We start from the raw sequence: 19,831 nt of genomic DNA on the forward strand, positions 1-19,831 counted from the left end.
TATGATCATCTGTTGAATTGATGATGTTGTATAGTTCCTTCTCTTTATTCTTTTCATCCAGACATCAGTTGATGATATCTTTTCTTTTATAGCTGGAAGACACAATTTTTGCTAGAGAACATGATGGCGTGACTTCACAAAGGTGTAGTTTGAATCAAAGCCATGGTCTAAATTTAGTCTATGAACTCTTCAAAACAAACTGTGCAAAATAGGCACACATTTCACATGTGCATGTCCGCGCACATTCAGAATTGGATGCCTGTTGGCACACTTCATCTCTTTCAGGCATACAGACAAAATTTGCATAATCCATGGACTATATAATTCAAACAACATTTGTGATTGCTGCCCAGTGACTTCAAGTTGAATTAAAGCTAACTATTTGTATAAAACAACCATGTTTTCACCATATAGTGCATAATTCATGATGATGAATTAACATTTACAAAAGAAACTGTTCCACTGCATATTTTATCGTAGAATTAGTCACATGCAAAGCATAACACTATATATGGACAATCTTGATACAAAATGCATTATGTAATTTTGAATTCTCCCAATAGCATTTACTTAACAATACATTAAGTTGCTTGTGGTCAGGCCTGTACACTGTATGTGCAAATTAATGAAGTGATCTTAATGCACCGAGGTGCAACACGCGGAGGTCCAGTGGGTCACACTTTCGGTGCTGACTTGTGCATTTCTGGTAATGTGTAGTTACTGTGCAGCAAGCACAGGCAGAGCATTAATGCAATAATCCCATTTAAATTTTCCCTTTTTATCATGACTATTAAAACATTGTCATGTCACAATAGAAATACATTTTCAAAGTTTATTACTTGATATTTCTTTTCTGAACATTGAACAATTGCTGAGAAGAAAATGGTAGTTTGGAGATAGAGATAGTGCTCCATGTTTTTCATGTACGATCATATAGAGCTTGTACTGTACAACAGCACAGTGTTGTTGACACGTATTGTTACAGAAATTAAATAGTGCTGCTGCTGTTAAAGTTTTTACAGTTTATGTGATTGGGAAAATGATGTATGCTAATGAAGGGTATCACAAATGAAGGTTATCATTAATGAATATTGTAACCACAAAATACCCTTCTGGGATCAAGATTACAATCTGTCAATCAGCTATAATTAGTTATGATGTGATTATGTTCCTATCTGATGCAGGCATTTGGGAATGCAAAAACTGTGGTGAACAACAACAGCAGTCGCTTTGGCAAATTCATCCAAATCAACTACCGAGAAAATGGCACAGTTCATGGGTAAGTTCTGTCCCTTTCTTAACCACTTTTAGGGTTCTATGTTGTTGAGTTGTGTTCTGTTTTGAGATGTAAAGATGTAGCTTTGTGTTTTGTGATTATGGTGAATAGTATTTTTTTTTTTCTACTGTCCCGTCGTACATGTGCAATTGCACCCAAAAAGTACAGTGTAAAAGTGCATTTATGTGTTTGATAGTACATTGTATGGATACTAGTGTTATACAGCTGGATTTGGTTCATTGTTAGCTGCTGAAATGTATTTTAAGATAATTTTTATTCACGTGCATGGCGAAAACTTCAAGAGCAGTGATGCAATAACATCATGCTATGAAATGGAGATGTGATGTCTGTTGCTGCATTTTCTTGTTGCAATATATGCAATTACATATAATCTACATAATAGATTGATCTTTTGAATGATTTTGCTCTCAGGAAGTTACTTCTTACGAAGTTTTGACTGTCAAAATTCTGTACATTGTATGTAAATTTGGCTTTACCAGTCTGCTGCACAAACCTATAGTTATGATCAAATATTTAAAGGGAAGGCACAAGATGTTACCAGAGAAATAGGATGTCTTCAAAATTGCTTGAATACAATTTGTATATTACATGTTTCTTGAAAGATTTGTGTGCTGGCATCTGTAAAGTATATTATGCTGAATGAAATTTCAAATTCAATGTGGTGTGACTAGTTTCATTTTGTGGATATCCCTCTCTTTCTTTTCTTTTTTATTTCATCCTTTGCTTTGATGCTTTATGTTTAAAAAGAAAACCCAAAATGTTGGCAGGGGAATGCAAAAAGACAGATGTTGTGCTAATATGTCATTTTGTTCTAAATTTACGTCTCCCAAAATGTAGTCTCTGCACCTTCCTCCCATTCTGCAGATGTTCAATAAATACAGAAAATATAGAAAGTAATGGGTAAGCAGCACCCCCCTGTGTGTGGAATGGAATGCACCAGAATTGAATAACTAGCATGCCATATTCTTTTGTTTCTGAATGTGACTCAATTAAAAAACAAAACAAACAAACAAACAGAAAAAAGAGTTGGATTGGAGAAGTGTTTCTACGAATTTAATACCACTGTCATGAATGCAATTGGATCTCTTTAAAATGTATGACGTTACTTGTTCTTATCTGTTGCTCTGAATGTGGACGTGTTGGATCAGAAAACTTTCTTTGCTACTGCGTTCTTTCGATTATTTAAGTCTCTGTGAGCATCATGCTATTTACTTCATATGACCTACATTGTACACTGTACATTCGTTTTTCTGCCTTGGTAATGACACACAGATGCTAATTAATGCAATAGAGAATGCATTTCTGCCATGTGATCTATGCTCTTTCTATTGTTCTCATGGGCCAAAGTTTATAATGTGGTGCCAAAAGAGTACTCATCATTAATGTAATTATATGTCACACAAACTTCACACAATTACATTGTATTACCAGCTTCATACATGATGTGTATTCTATCGCTCATCCCATTACATTGTAACATGGTGTGCTGTATGGTGCTATCATCCAGTTTCAATTGAACTTTATATTCTAGTATATTGTAAGGAATTGTACACTGACTTTTATTTGGTGTATCACTCATATGAGCCTTTTTTTTTTACTAGTGTGAAGAGACGTAAGTGTATGCTTAATTTCTTCAGATGGAACTTTAGGCATACTGTATTATTAAGTAATTGACTGTTGTACTAACAAATTTAATGACATAATTATACTGTTTAACATCGTGGTGGCTCGATTAAAAAGGAAAGTCAAACTTAGTTGACTGAATTGACCTAATGCTATTTAAATGGATGGACAAAATATATATATTTACGGAAAAAAAAAAACACTCCAGCTTTATGTACAAGAATTTTGCTGTCATTCACAGATTATCAAGTTTTTAAACATTTAGCTTTTATTGACAAATTGTGAAAGATACTGGTACATGTACACCTTATAGCTTGTATAACCACGCAGCTCAGAGTTTTCAAACTGGAGATATTGTGAGACAGTGCCTGTAACTTGCCGCATGGTTTCTATAATTACAATATTACATTTTATTGTACAAGTAGATTACATGTAGTGTATTTCTGATTATGACATGATCAATGCGCTTTGACATATAATACAGATTATGGCAATTGACAGTGCAGTGGAACTACGTGTACACTGTATGAGTACCTTTAGGTTCTGAGAGACTTACACATGTAGTTTGAGCGTGAATTTGACTGCAGTGTAGTCCTTGCAGTATTCCCCCCCCCCCCCCCCCCCCCCCCCACCCCCCCCCCCCGAGATTCTGAAGTCCTAGTAACATGCCGGTCACTGCACCTGCTTGCGAAGTTAAAGGACAAGTTCACCTTCATAACATAAGGATTGAGAGAATGCAACAATATTAGTAGAACACATCAGTGAAAGTTTGAGGAAAATTGGACAATCGATGCAAAAGTTATGAATTTTTAAAATTTTTGTGTTGGAACCGCTGGATGAAGAGACTACTACAGCTTGTGAGTCATATGCGTACAACAGTATCAAGAAAATGTAAAAGAAAATTCAACATATTTTCACTTTTTTCGCATAATAAAAGAGCACGTGACTTGCCTCTTTCTATAGGCAGGGGGAACAATATTACCCATAACATTTGTCGGAAACGAGTCAGGGGAATGTGTACTTTTTTCAAAAGATGGAATTTTGTGAAATTCTCTTTATATTTTCCTTATATTGTTGTACGCATGTGACATCTAAGTTATTCATACACTGCAGTAGTCTTCTCATCCAGCGGTTACTGCACAAAAACTTCAAAAATTCATAACTTTTGAACGGATTGTCTGATTTTCCTCAAACTTTTAATGATGTGTTCTACTAATATTGCTACATTCTCTCAATCCTTATGTTTATGAGGGTGAACTTGTCCTTTAATCCTGGGGGAATTTTTGCTGCAGAAAGTATAATCTTGTCGTCAACAAAATAATAAGTACCTCTAAATTTCCCTGTATATCTTATATTGAAGAAAGATTTGATAGAATTGATAAGAATTAATTATTGGAAATCTGCACAAAATCAAGAAGAGATTCACGGTATTCAATGGCCAATTTGAGAAAGAAAATTGACCTTGAATCTTAAAAAGAAAGACAACAACAAAAGTTGCATATTTCAAGAATCAGTGAAATAATTTCACCAATTTTGAAGAAGCTTCAGAAATATCTGCGACAGAAACAAACATGTATGAATAACAGATGGATCACATTTTAGGAAAGAGTTGCTTTTTTAAACTTTACCTTCTGAAACACTGAAAATGAATTATCAAAAATGTAATAAAGATATCATAGCACCAAACTCTAAATGGGTTGAATAATACCAGACATCAGGAATGTTGTGGTATCTGTCTCTTATAAGGATAATGTATCACATTAATATACAACCACAAATTTAGGAGTGGTAATATTTTGTCATTTCTATTTTGATACTCCACATCAAATTATAGAATTAGTCAGTCAAGGTGCATACATGTAGGATAATTATCTGGTAATATTCTTTGATAAGCATTGACATTTAAGTTTCTGCCAACCTAATTCAGCATATTATGATATTTCACATGAAAGCCATTAGAGAAGGAAGTTTCTTATGACCATTTTCCTGCCTGTATAAAGTGTATATATCCGAACCAGAAAGTTTTCATTGCCCTGCCAAGTTTCCATTGCAGTATCAATAACTTTTTTTTTTCTCAAGATATCTCTTCTGATTTTATACCAGTTCAGTGAGTTTATTACCCAGAACATTTAGTGTGTAGTGCATTTATGACAAGTATGCCATATAAGCATTTTCAGATAAATTAATTTGGTAGACAGTACACAATATATAGGTTAAAGGGGACTGGACTGTAAACTATTGGAAATGATGTGGTTTTATTCACAAGCAATGTCCATATATACATGTATATATTTCATTTTAGCCATTGGTTGAAATTGTCCAGAGTAGATTGAGTGTTGTTGTTTTTTTTCTTCACATGGTTATATAATTTTTTTTTTTGCAAACATGTTCAGAAATGACTTTGATGCTAATTTTTTTTTATCAAGATCATCAATGTAACAAATGCAGAATCACATTTCATTAGTAATCACATTTCATTAGTAATCACCAAATTGTAGGCTGTGAGTGGATTTCAAGTGAGATTTCCTCTTTCAAGGTGTCATATCAAAGAGCTTGACCTGTGAACTTTATAACATTTATGCTATCATGAAGATGTGTCTTACAGACATGCTTGTGAGAGAATTTTTTTTCACTATCTGAACACCCTCTTAAACACTCCTCCTAGAGTTGTCCATGTAGAGCCCATAGTTCAAGGTGATTGCCACCCACTCCTCCACAGATGGGTGTTTTTCATCAGCTGGACAGGAAAGATGTGGAGAGTGGAGTAATCTTAGGCATGCTAATTGACATTTTTCAAGTGTCACTGGCAGTGTAGGCCGATGACTCTGTCTCCGGACAGTCCTTGGTAAGATCTGACGGGGTGGGAGGAATGGGGGACAGAGCTGAGGAATCGTTTTTTAAATCTTAAAGGCATTAGTTTACCATTTGCAAATGAAACCAAAACCCAGATTTAGTACTTCAAAATAGTTTTAAAATGTGATTTATGGATAGAAACAACCAATGTAAACATTTGAATGAGTATAATTAATGTTAAGTATTGTTTAATATACAAAATGTGAACAATAGTTAGGATAATGTTTCTAGACTAAACTGTCAACAGTTATGGTTTAGTGAGAAAAATTGTGATATCTCGTTATAAATATTTTAGATTTTATTGCAAAAATTTGACATGGTACTGTAGTTTATGATACAGCTGACCTACACATGCATCAAATGTGATATCTTGAACATTTTTTGAATCACTGCTCCCAATGGTAAACAGTACCTTTAATACCTTTATTTCTGTGGTCATTTCAAGATTTGAGTACACTGTGATGATAGCAATCACTAGTTATCACTAGGAAAGTATTACTCATTGCGTGCATTGCGCATAGTTCAAGCAACTGCGGCAGATGTTGTCTTCGATGTTTATGATGATCCTTCATAAGTATTTAATGTTGTCATCACCTGCATGCAGTCAATATAACGTGTATACCGCTGTGTGTTTGTGTGTATGTGTGTGTGTGTGTGTGTGTGTGAGAGAGAGAGAGTGTGTGTGTATGTGTGTGTGTGTGTGTGTGTGTGCGTGTGTGTGTGTAAAGGGGAGGAGAGCATGGAGAATGAAAAGTAGAAGAAAAAGATCTAATTTTTGAGACTGTTACTCAGATACTGTGTTTGAAAAAAAAAATATCATAAAGGGTGTTTTGAGCATACATTGTAGCAGTGAAAACACCAATCTTTCATACGGACTGGTTTAATCCATTTCATACAGCATATTAGAAGTGCCATACCAAAATTTATAGATTTAATGTAGGCCTTTACGGGCTGTCTCATAAGTTTTAAGATCTGAATTGTTACAAATAGGCCTATATGTTAGCATGATGATTGATTGTAGTGTGTATCTTCCTACATTGTAACTGTCAGTGTTGTAGATGCTTGCGTCTGATTCTTCTTGCAGATATACAGCGCAGTTACATTTGCAAAGACTGGGAAAAAGTAGATTTACTCCTGAGTAAAAGAAAAAAATGTAACATTGCTGTACTAAGTACTGTATAAGCTGTTATTTTCACATACAGATATTTTTCCAGGAATGAGAAGGTCAGAGACATTTTCACGAGATGTTGTTTTCGTGAATTGACTCCAATGGTATCGTAAATGCAGTATTACCTATAGCGCAATGCGACATTTTCACGTGTTGTTAAATTCGCAATCCGACTGTGATTCGCGAAATTCGCGAAATTCGCGAAAATTACACCCTCTCGAAAATAACAGCTTTATACATTATCCAACATCAATATTACACGAAATTGGTAGCATTAAAAAAAAAAGATAAGAAAGATATTTTAATTGGGCTGACTGAGTCATTAAAATTCAATATCATTTGGTGTCTGAGGGTGCAATCAGAGTGTTTGGATCCTGCAATCCAATATAAGACGAATCAATGGAGATCACTGTGCGTGTTGTAGGGTGTGCTTTGTGTACTGGGATAAACACACCCTGGTCCCAGTTAGGTGTTAGTCTTCATATTTAGACATCTTTATCAGGAATGTATTTGACTAGATTAAATCATTGACCCTGATCAGCCCCTCCTCTAACTTATATTCCACATTGTGCTCAAAATCAAATAGATTTATACTTCAAATCAGATGAATCAGGACAATGTCAGTCCAGTGGTTCAGTGTCTAGACTTTTTGAAAAGCAATTGAGATGGTAGACAGGTCTACAGTCATTGTATGTACATTGTATGTGTCTTTAGATAAATCATGCATATTTGCCTGTAGATTGGTTGTAAAAATAGAGCAAGATTTGACAGGTCTTTTACAATTTCTCCTCATAAGAGTGCAACATGCAATAGCATAATAAAAGTATTTTTTATATCACAATTGAATTACTCTGTACCATCTTCTGTTTTCAAGCTTTTAGTGACTGTCCACTCCCCCCAAAAAAGGAAATACTCCCTCAAAATGCACACGCACACATGATGCAAAAGAAAAGAAGGGAAAAAAAGACAGAATTTCATACATAAAATATATGAAAATCTGCAGGAATTCAAAGCCAGTTACTGATATTAAGTGAGGTAAAATGTCTGAAGCTGCACACTAGTCCAGGCAGATCACCAGGCTAGTCAAACAAGCCTCATTGATTTATTGATCCACTGTTTTCACAACTAGGCATTGAGCTCCAAATAGATCTTGTTATGGCATGCTATTAGCCATTACTTATGATACAGAGGCGAGTAATTGTGAGGACTCGTGGCCGAAAGGAAAAAAAAAGAGGGAAAAAAAAACCCCACCAAGAATAGAGTTGTGATATATCAGATAATTTGCATATACCGGTATGTACAATTTGTAGATAGATACGTGCTCTGTTTGATAGTCAAGATTAATGCGTATCTCTTGTGAATCCAACTCTTCCACGAGGGCTCAACTGTCAATTGATATACAACATGTATGCAATACCAGAACAGTGACTAAATGAAAATTAGTTTCTGTGTCCTACATAAAGACAAAATGAACTCTGCACTGAATATAATCACAAGTACATTGCACATTGCCTATTGTCAATATCTTCATGCTGCATCAGACATATTTGAGATTTGCATTTTATAATTCAAACTATCAGGATGGTGGTAATAGTAACCAATTGAAGTTTTTGTTTTGTTTTATGATGGCATTCCTCAAGAACAAGAACTCACCAAAACAGTAGGAGAGGTGTAATTGATATATATTTACATACTGTTGATTTATACCATTGTTTGATAATGCTAACTATATTGCATTAATTGTCTTTATGAATAGTAACAGACTAGGTTGTCATCTCTTGTTCTACATGTATCTTATACAGAAATGGGTTCAATGTAACTTGAAATGTCATCCTATGTATCAACTTGAATACAGTGTATCTTGATTCTCGACAGTCAGGGTATAGCCACAGTGTCATGATCACTATTCAGTAACATGCAGTGTATAGTACATCTAGACCCTCAAGACCTACACATACTGTAGCTGCCAACTACATGTTAGTAAAATTTAGTAACAATTAGTACTGTTAATAGCATGTGTGACTACCACTTTGGCTGTGTGAAATTCAGAGTATTTGTAATGTTCTGTGTATTGTCTGCCTCTATGCAAAACAACCCTCTGTTATTAAAGTAATTTTTTGAAGAATGATTAGTAAATTGTATACAGACATGTTGGCAGCTATGCCTACATGTTTTAGTCTACAAGGATGATGCTGCAATGTGAATCCATTAGAATTTACAGCATACTTGTAGGATAAATAGGGTATTGAACAAATTGGGGAAAGTATGTGTAACTTTCAATTTAAAACCCGGTAATGAGTAAAACAATGAAAGTACCTGTAGGTGAAAAACAGGCAAAGAATGGTCGCTAGTGAAGTCTAACAATTTTAATAAAGGTTATTAAAGATATTATTATTATGAATTATTGAATGCCTACTAGACATAATGTTTCTGATGTGTTATGTTACTGCTGTGATTTGCGGTCCTGACATCCAGACTGCCCCCATTCCCCCACCTCTCCATCTCTCCCTGCCCCCTCCTCCCCGCCCCCCTTTCTGCCTCTCATGAGGTGATATGATGTTGACTCATTCTGCGTCATCCATGGGTAGCATGCTGGTACATACACACTGTTCATGATCGTGATGCTATGCCTCGTATGTAGTGTCATCACTTCTGATGTGGTATTTGTATAAGTGTATATATTCACTGTATGCATGCATGAGCATCACTGTCAAGATATGATGTATGTGTGTTTGTATTTGTGTCTCTGAGCCCCTCCCTTGTGGAAAATCTCCATCTCGTCATTATGACGTTGTCGTCATCCACCCGCCCGATAGCTCTTCCGGTGGAGATGCCAGCTGGATTGCTTTACAGGAGGCGGGTTGACTACATGGACTAGAAAAAGAGGGCTCTGTGTTTATGTTGCGACTGTCCTGGCATCCACTAACCTTATAAACATTTTACAATTATCTTGTCGTAGAGTGTATTGTGGTTTTTTAATCTGATGTTAACATGATGTGACTGAAGATTTGTTTGCCTATGATAGGCTTTATGCTATTAGTGGAATTCTGATAATATTCTTTTTTCTTTTGTTAAATTGGATCACACAAATCAGACAAAATACATTATTAACGATATGAATTTGTCTGCATATTAAACATCCAAACAGTACTGATCCATGTTTGTGTAGTGCACATTGTTTCTATCTACGTACCTCAAAGGGTTCTGGAGGCATTATTACAGTTCAATTCCTCAGCATATTTTGCAGCTGTCATATGCCAGAATATTTGTGTGCTTGGGCAAATGATGCTACAACTTCGAAGTATTGCACATAGAAACTAATGTTTAATAGATGTACTGTAATCTATACATCTTTCTTTTGTAATAGATGCCATAGGTTAATCTTTATTTTGCACTTGCCTTTAGTGCAAATTTTGGCTGTCCAAAGCAGACTTTAACATTTTGATGGAACTGTCTTTTTTATTTTGTTTTGAGGAACTGTCTATCATTTTTCCCACACAAAGTGGGGTAAAAATGAGGGAGAAAATACAGGTGTGCACAAAAGTGAGGAATTGTGGTGTGGTGCCTGAAATAGCATACTGACTTGCTCTTGTGTAACAGGCAATGAGGTCATGTTTTTCATGAAGTCTTCTGCCTGGTGCCTGGAAATACAACTGTTTAAAAATTTTATTATGTCCTGATTTAATGATGCTGAAATTTATTCCTTGGGTCCCAGCCAGGATACAAATGATATTTGTGGATATTGTCCATTTGTACTCTCAATCAAAGGCAATAGTCATGTTACTGATCTAATTACAAGTGTATGTGTGAATGCACATGCAATACAAACAAAACGTTATTCATCAGTACATTGGTAATACATAGCATTTGAAATGAAAAATCCTTTCCACATTGGGATTTTGGGGAAATAGATTTTTTAACTCTTTCTAAAGGAAGGTAGATATAGCCTATAATAGCCAAATACAATGTATTAGCTTCAGCATTAAAATATGAATGCTTTCATTTACTTTTTTTTCTGCAACAGTGTGTGCAAATTGATATTGGCATGCAAGGTACAAGTGCACAATTGAAATGAGATACATATTTTTGCAATACACACCATTCAAGAAAGCATTAAATTCTTACTGTACAGATGATGAAAATTTTTGTCACCTGTGATAGACAAACAGTGCATACATGGGGCAAAGTGTGGATAATAGCTCAGTGAAAGTCAGGTGGTTCATCCGTTGTAGTGTATTTTATGAGGATAGCGACTGATTAGTCAGTGAGACAGGTGAAAAGTACACTGTCACTATTTTCTTTGCCCTATCGAATTCTGAGCTTGCTTCCTCTTGATCTGAAAATCCTAAAAAAAGAGAAAAAGTGTGCATTATTCAGTACATTTGTCACAACCATCTCTCCAGTCTGTCTCTGTGCATAGTGTAATAGACTGAAATGTCACAGGGTCTTGGTTTTTGTAATTATTTAGCAATCCTGCCAGAAATCTAATGTACTATTGAAGATTTGCTAATTAATATGCTACACATTGTTTCTATTTAGGCCGCGTTCATGCGAATTTCGTAGCCAGAATCACAAACATGAATCATGATTCAAAACGGCGTTTCAAATCACGGTCTCAGTGGAAGAGCGTTCATGCGGGCTTTCGCAACGCTGATTCTGGCCCTGCTCATTCTTTGCCATTGCGCAGCATACTGCGCAGTTTGACCATGTCTCTGCAACTCGAGCCAGACCACCTTATGCCAACTGATCTGTCAGTTTGTTATAGGCCTTTACGTTTATATTTCGGTGAATACTTTCCAATAAGCTGTTGCATTCAGGCTCTGCCCACAGATCGAAAAATCGTAATTCTTCGTCTCTCCAATTGTTTCCCTTGGTAGACACAGCGCTGTAGCGATTACTATTATCAACTCAATCGGAGAGTAATTACATGTATTATTATATTAAAACAGCTAGATACTAGCATAGAATCGGTGTATGGCGTTGATGTAAACCAACAAATGCAAGTATGGTACCGAAACACACAATTCATAAGAAGTACACAAGGGCGCGAACAGAACAAGAAGTTGTGGGATACCCCATGAGACACGCATGCGCACAGGGCACAATGACGTCATAGAATCATGATTGAAATCACGGTTGCGTTCATGCGGCTTCTGCGATCGTGATTCTGGCAGAATCATGATTCAAAACGCCCTTTTTTCCGCGTTTCAGATCGGCGTTTTGAAACGCGTTTAAATGGAAAAATCGCATGAACGCAACGCAACTAAACACGTTTAGCGACTAAACGTGTTTAGAAACGCAATTCTAGTTTGGCATGAACGCAGCCCTACTGTACAAGCTCTTATTTTCGTGAGGGTTTAATTTTCATGAATTTTGTGATTCACTATTCTTGTGAAAATGTTACCTAGCACTAGGGTGATAGTGCACTCACAATAGCCTGGTTATCAATTCGTGAAAAAAATATCTTGGGAAGATGTCTGTGACCTCCTCATTTGCGAAATAATATCTGTATGCGAAATAACAGCTTACAATGTCTCCTCTTAAGACCCCTTTCAGTCCCTTGTATTATCTTGATATTGTAATATTGGCTAGATTTGTATACATGTCTAGTCGAATACATAAATACACATTCCCACCAGCTCCCACCTTCCCTGTTCCCACAATGGTCCATGTGGCCTGTGGAAGACATTAACATTTGTAGAAGATGGAATGAATTTAGAGGATCTGATGTGTTTCTAGGCAAGGATATTTGGAGGATGAATGCTGTGAGGATTTTGTTTGTTGCTGTTTTCCCCTTCAAGAGTTGAGAGCCAAAAGGGCTTAATGCCGTGCATAGTCTGTGGCATTTATGTCCTCCTGTTATTCTGTGGACAATTTTGATCTTGTTTTTCTCTGAATTCATAATAGAGAATGGTTAGTATGCAAGTTTTGTTACTACATGTATTATTCTCACAATGTATCATTACAGTTCATTTTTTTTTTTGGTTTTGTTTATGAGTGCAGTTATTAGTTATTAATGACTTGAAATGCATCTATGGTTTACCAGAATGTACTCACATTTTACAGGTCATAGCTATGTGGTAGCCACATAAAACATGCGATTGGTTGCGATGTATGAAATGAGTTGTTGATTTGCAGTGCTCTGTAAAATATCCAGTAAAATGAAAGTCTTGTTACTTATGCAACTATTGAAGACTTTGCTAAGTTTAGTATTATAGGCAGCAAATTATATCAAACGTTCCCTTTTTTCCTTCATGCAACTATTGACTTACATATTCCCATATCTTGGTCTGATGTAAATCCCACCCATTCAGTGCCATCGTTGAGCAGTACTTGCTGGAGAAGTCTCGCGTCGTGTCGCAGGCGACCAACGAGCGGAACTACCACGTCTTCTACTACCTCCTGAAGGGGGCCACGGACACCGAGAGGGAAACACTCTGGCTGGAGGACCCCAAGGAATACTACTATCTCAACCAGGTAAAGGCTGCATTTATCTATTACACTTGAGAGAGAAAATCACGTTTCAAAACACATTTGGAATGATGTTTGCGAACATGGTTTGAAACACAATTTTGGGGGTGTCACGTTTATCTAACCATCAAACAATCGCGATTCGAGTGTTGTCACTGCACAGCTACTTTGCGCCGTTCAACCCGGGAAGTAATGGTCAACTGCATACCACCAAACATGCTTCATCAGTCACACACAAATAATGGGTAGAGAGCACAACCTGAAACAGCTCGGATTTGACCTTGAGATATAAACACGTTTCAAAACGGCATTGCATTTTCCAATCTACTCACAGAATGGCAATCATGGTCTCAAACGTGTTTCAAAATGCCATTTCTAAACACGTTTGAAAGCACTGTTGCGTTTATCTAACCCCTGAAAATTCCTCAATTGCGTTTAGGATCGTGATTCTGCCTCAGAAGAATTTTAGATAAACGCAGCCAATGACACACGTCTGATATATGCTGCCAATCATCAACTCTATGCCTTGTAAAGCTCATATTTGCAAACCAAATTCTGTTTCTGATTGGTATGATTGAAAGGGAAATTTCCCCGAGTGTATAATGTGGACTTAGTTTCTTCATGAATAGTGAATATTCCCTGAAATTGGTACTGAGAGACCTATAAAAAAAGCAAATATCATTTATTCTTAGTGCCTCCTGATAGAGTAAAGTCAAGTGCTCTTCATCAAATTATGAGTTTTTTTTTTTTTAAGTGAAGTTCTTTTTACATTTTTAGTATCTTTTTACTATTATGGTAACATAGATTGTTGTCAAGTGCTATGTAGAGAGGGCAGCACATTGTATCCTTGTCCTTGGGGCAAATTTTACCTTTAATGAGTCTCAAAGTAGATTCTGACTCCATGCTGGACCAGGACATTGCCAAAACCTAAGAAAACATGTACACACAAACAACAAAACTCCAGGCAGGTTATACACATAATCCAAGGAGGTACAATTGTACCTCGTATGTGATCTTGAGATACCTCCTTTATGTTGCCTACTGTCCAAAATTTGTTGTAAGCTGTACTCTGGTATAGTGATTTGCACTGTGACCCTCACAGCAGTCAATATTTTGTTAGCTGCCACTTTAAACAAGTAGTCCCCCCCCCCCCCCCCCCCCCCCAGCACTTTGGTCTGAATATGGTAGGATCAGTGGTTGAAACACTTACATTGTAACTTTTGATACAAGGATATGTACTTGTGATGATAATGAAAGTGAAAGTCATGCGTCGTCTGGAGCAAGCCCCAACAACCTTCCCACTGCTTAGTATCCCCCCCCCTTCTTCATTACCAACAAAAGGTCACATGTAGCTGGTACAATTTATGTGCTCATTAACCCGTTGAGGACGAGTTCCGAGTATACTTGGGCAGGTGTCTATGAGAAATGCGTGTTGTAGCAAAATCAGTCCGTCCTCAATGGGTTAATATAGAATGAACTTGGGTAGGTGTTAAATGATGTTCATACTTTTTTGTATGTTTCTTGATGAGAGATCTTCACTCGATAAACTACTGTTTTTTTTTAATCCTTCAAATACCTTGTGGTCAATGGTGGCAAATTTATAATTCAAATCATAGAGGCTTTATCAAATGGGTGATTTTGAATGAAATTTGTTAGATAAAGATTTAAGCAGGATTAGTTTGAAGGCATCAAAAAGTTTTGAAGTTGTGAATAAATATCAAGTTAATATGCATGTCTAAGTAGATGTGTGGCCATTTGACTGTGGTGATGCTTGAGTAGAACTTCTAATAATAATATGTTTTGCTAAAAAAAAAAAAAATAAAAAAATAAATAACATAACATGTTTTGCTGGAAAACAGGAAAAGATATTGCTAATGCATGATAAGGAATCATGCCAGCAATTTCTGTAGTCTTTTAGCACCTGTTAGAAAATAGCTTTCATTTTAGAAATTTGATGACAACATGAAGAAAATATTTCTTTGTGAGATCGTGTAAGTAGATAGCATTTTGTGTGCAATGTGATATTTAAACATAATCATCAATAGTAGGAGGTGTCCATATGAAGTAATCATTATACACTGTACCTACATTCAGACTGTCGTAAGTTATGCAAATTTATCTCATATGTTACAATTCCTGTATTGTAAAATAATAGAAGTTTTCATCTGATTTAGAAGAGAATTCACTTTCTTATGTATTGCAATTCCTTTGAACACTTCATAATCAGTGACAGTGTATATAATATGATAATTCCACATGGACTATAAAGCAGCAGAGTCGATTACAAGCGTGACTCTAATTTTCAGTGCATATGCAGGTTGTGCTTTTAGGGGGAGCATTTTGTTTATAAAGAGGAAAAAAAGGGTAGATTTGCTTAGATTATTCTACTCCACAAAATTTTAAATGCAAAATATACAACAAAGCCACTGGCTGTAAATCCCATGCAGCTGCACGGCAGCACACTGTACGCGTAGCTACCGAAACTCTGTGTGTAATATACACAGAGTTTATGTATTATGAAGACATGCTGTGTGGATGCTTTACCCAAGAGGGTGTGTTTAACTTGTCTTTAATTGAAAGCAAATTAGAAGAATGTTGACATGGGGGGAGTCATGTTTTGCATAATGTCCTAATTGAGAGTATCCTGCTGGCTGGCTGCTTGACTGCAAACTGCTAACAGAGCTCTTGTGTTTGGTTGCGTCCGATGCTAGCTCTGCTCCATACGTTCGCGTGAAGGCCGACATAGAGAGAATGGGCTGATGAAACATGGAGTTCTGTCATTATTCCATTAAAGATGACAAATTTATCATCAGATCTCATCAGTGTAACAGTTATTCCTCACCGTCGTGCTCATAATTTCTCTCTCCCTCCCTCCCTGCTCTCCCTCGCCCCCCCCTCTCTCTCCATCTTCCTTTGCCATACAATAATGTGTGTCAGTGTGTGACATTCTCACTCTTTCTCTCTCTACTCATCTTTTCTGTACAGTGTGGTTATTTACTGCTGTGACTACAGGTGTATGTATGTATTTGTGTGTGTGTCTGTCTGTCCTTTCTGTCGCTCTCTATTGCTCCCTCCCCAGAGACTCCAACTCTCCTGTTTTCGACGGGAGATCTCCTGCCGAAAGCCCATTTTTGCAAAATCTCCTGTTCTCCCGTTTGAGATTTAATTTCTCCTGTCCTGGCTCTGTGTCTCCCGTTGGAAAGGATTTCTTACTTATTGCTATTGTATGTTGAAAAAAATAAGCCTTAGATAGCACCAGAGAGCATCTAGAACCCTAGGAATTTCGCCCTTCGCACACATCAACTTGGAGTCTCCCGTTTGCTAGGGGTTTCAGGCGGGAGAATCTCCAGATCAGAAGGTGCTTTGGGTTGGAGTCTCTGTGTACATCTTCTACATGTACAGTATGTACATTGTACATGCAGGCCTACATCGCAGCATGACCATTTTCTACACATGGGTTTTTTATTCATTGAAGTGTATGGCGCAATAATGTGCTTGGTTGATACCGTTTGCTGACTATTGCTAGTCACCTGGGGCGAACCATGAGGGGTCAGTATCATTTACCTGTTTTCTGGTGTTGGTGGGTTAGGGGGACCACTTCACCGGATTAGCACCCTGCTCTTTGCAGTGGATGAATGAAGTGGGATGGGTGAAACTTATTAACTATTTGCATGATGGGAAAATGCTGGGTAGGGTTGTATATCCATAGCTGCCTGAAATTAGGAAGGGTAAAACTTAAGTTTATCTGTCCCACTGGCCCCTTAATTATCTGTGTAATAAGTGTCATTATAATTATTGGTGGATGTTGCACATGGTAAATTACTGATACAAAAAAGATATACAGCTGTAAACTCCATTACATTTTCCCCTATCTTCATGTTGATCACGTGCACTCACTTGCGTTTCAAGTATGTTTGTGTATGATTCCTGGGTGTACAATATGTTTGTGTAGCATTCATATGTTTACGAAACATAGGTTATAATTTCCCATCCTCTTTACAGCAATGTAAAATGTCTTGTTATCCTTCAGTTTCATGAGATACAACTTTATATTTTAGGCAGAAACAAAGGCATGTTGATCTGATTTTTAAAAATGTCCCTATGCTTTCCAGAAGATTCCCCATAGAACAGTATAGAGTGAGTGTATGGCATTTCCATTTCCCATAATCAAAGGGTAAAGTTCTGCAATGCATTAGTCTTTTTTTTTTTTTTTTTTGGGGGGGGGGGCGATGGGGGGGGGGTATGTGTTAATGATGTAACAATTCTGAAAAAAAAAATTGTGAATAAAGCAAATATACATCTAGTATGATTGATTGCTATGCTAACTTCATTTGTGACCCGCTACAACAAAATGGTCCTAAAGTCGCGCACGGTCAAAGCCGTGAAAATCGAGTTTGAAGTCAGAGCATCAAAATTGGTCAAAACTTACGATTTTCTGAATTTGACATATTATTAGAGTCTGACATGTCTTCTATCGTCTGTCGAAATTTTGAAGCAAAATGATGAAAGGAAAGACCAAAAAATAGCGTTTTTCTGGGCCATGTTTTTTGGCGTTTCATCGAAGCATAAACTGGTTCGAACATTTGGATTGAAGGCCGCAGATAGGCTCCGCCCCTAACAACGACCAGAGCGATCTCATTGGTCAGTTTGCTGCTTGCCGCTAACCGAAGCGTGAAGCTCCCACACTGCCTAGTCGACTGGTGCGTGCTGGCAGGGTGCGCTATGCCCAGCCGCTTCTCCTGGCATCCTGGTCACTGATTGGTCGGTGAGGAGACCGCCGACGCTGTGTTTGAATGAGCATTTCGGGGGTTGCTAGGGCTTACCTTCTATTGTCCGGAGGTGAATACTGACTTGCGTGTCCCTTGATCGTGATTGCGTCGCAAGGAGATCTTTTAGGGCGCTTTTCTCGAAACAGTGATTTCCCAGACGTCTCGACATGCTCTCTTTTAAACATCGATATCTCCACAGCCGATTATTTTTATAAGATGTGTTATATATCAATTTAAAGCAGAAAGATTAGGAAATTGTGTCATGCAATTTTCAAATAATCGGCCTCACCCGACTTTCGGATCATTTTGTTGTAGCGGGTCACATTTATAGAAGTTATACAGTTTAACCTGAAATATGAACTATTCCATCCATGTCAGGTAATATATAAAAATGAGAGTTAAAAAAAGTACTGTATGCGGAATTGAAGTAAACAGACAAGGGAAGGGCTTAAAAGAATTGGGCATTCTATAAATGAATATATATATAGAGATTCTGCGTTGTGTGTCAGGTGACATGATGTAATTCTCTGAAAGCTTATGTTGTCAAAAGTGATGTATTACAGTTTTTTCCTACTTTCTGCAAGTAAGAGTTCAAAAAATATGTAAAATCACTCCCCCAAAATAACTGTTTTGATGACTTTGCAAAAAAAAGAGAAAAAAAGAGAGAGAAAATACAAAATGAAAAAAGTCCAAGAGTCATTTCAGTCCTCTTTAGAGTGGGTTCAGAATTTCGAGCTGCTTTTCACATCTGACTTGCAGAGCAAATGTTACACCCAGGAAGGCGTAGACGAGGCCTACGAGTTCGGACGTCTTAAGCAGTCCATGGAGATGGTTGGATTTTCCAAGGAAACAATGAAAAGGTAAGATGATAACATTCGGCTAGCCCAAAAGAGGAATGGGGAAAAAAAAGGACAAAGGAAAATTAGGATCGAACATTATAAGATTTTTCATGACTACTTTACCCTACTGATGTTGTCATCAGATTTAATTCCGTGAACTCATTAATGATATTCATTTGTACAATTTCTGTGTATTTTGCTGTTAAAGTTGTCTGAAGTGTAAAGTTGAAAATATTACAGGTACATGTACATCATGTGTGCAAATTTGGTGTATATATGTATATATATATATATATATATATATATATATATATATATATATATATACAATTGTATATATATATTTTTTTTTTCTTAATGTGATGTTATATCACAAAAGGGTCACAGACTTACAATCTGAGAAAACTGTGGTATGATATGGCCAAATTTTAGCATCCTAGAAAGTTGTGAAATTCAAACACTCGTTGTTATAATTCAAATGGACCACGTTCCTATGATGTGAGATATTAACCTGTTGGACTGAATTCACAATTGTGATTGAAATCAAGCCAATAGGTATGAGACAAGAAATAAGGGTACTTTATCTCTTGCCTTTAGCTCACCTGGGCCAAACGGCTCAAGGTGCACTATTGTGATCATTATAAACCATCTGGCATCTGCAAAGTTGGGTCGTCTGCTGTCTGTCGTGTGTAAACCTTTTTTACATTTTCAGCTTCTTCTTTTTGAAAACTAATGCCTGCATTTGACCAAACTTGACAGGAATCAGGGGGGGGGGGGGGGGGGGGAGGGGATTTTACTTTGCCTGAGTGGT

At 36.9% G+C, this 19,831-nt stretch overlaps 1 protein-coding gene across 1 annotated transcript in view; it reads left to right on the forward strand.

Moving 5' to 3' along the window:
• The window catches only part of LOC139739950 (unconventional myosin-IXb-like), an 83,058-nt gene that overhangs the window by 6,930 nt on the left and 56,297 nt on the right, over positions 1 to 19,831 (forward strand). The window contains 3 exon segments of the mRNA XM_071650549.1: positions 1,185 to 1,279; positions 13,256 to 13,418; positions 18,941 to 19,041. Of these exon segments, the coding sequence (XP_071506650.1) occupies positions 1,185 to 1,279; positions 13,256 to 13,418; positions 18,941 to 19,041 (359 nt within the window).

The sequence above is a fragment of the Diadema antillarum genome, unplaced genomic scaffold (genome assembly GCF_040938485.1).
Source record: "Diadema antillarum isolate AM-2024a unplaced genomic scaffold, OU_Dant_1.0 seq00000822_RagTag, whole genome shotgun sequence".
NCBI classification, from domain to species: Eukaryota; Metazoa; Echinodermata; class Echinoidea; order Diadematoida; family Diadematidae; genus Diadema; species Diadema antillarum.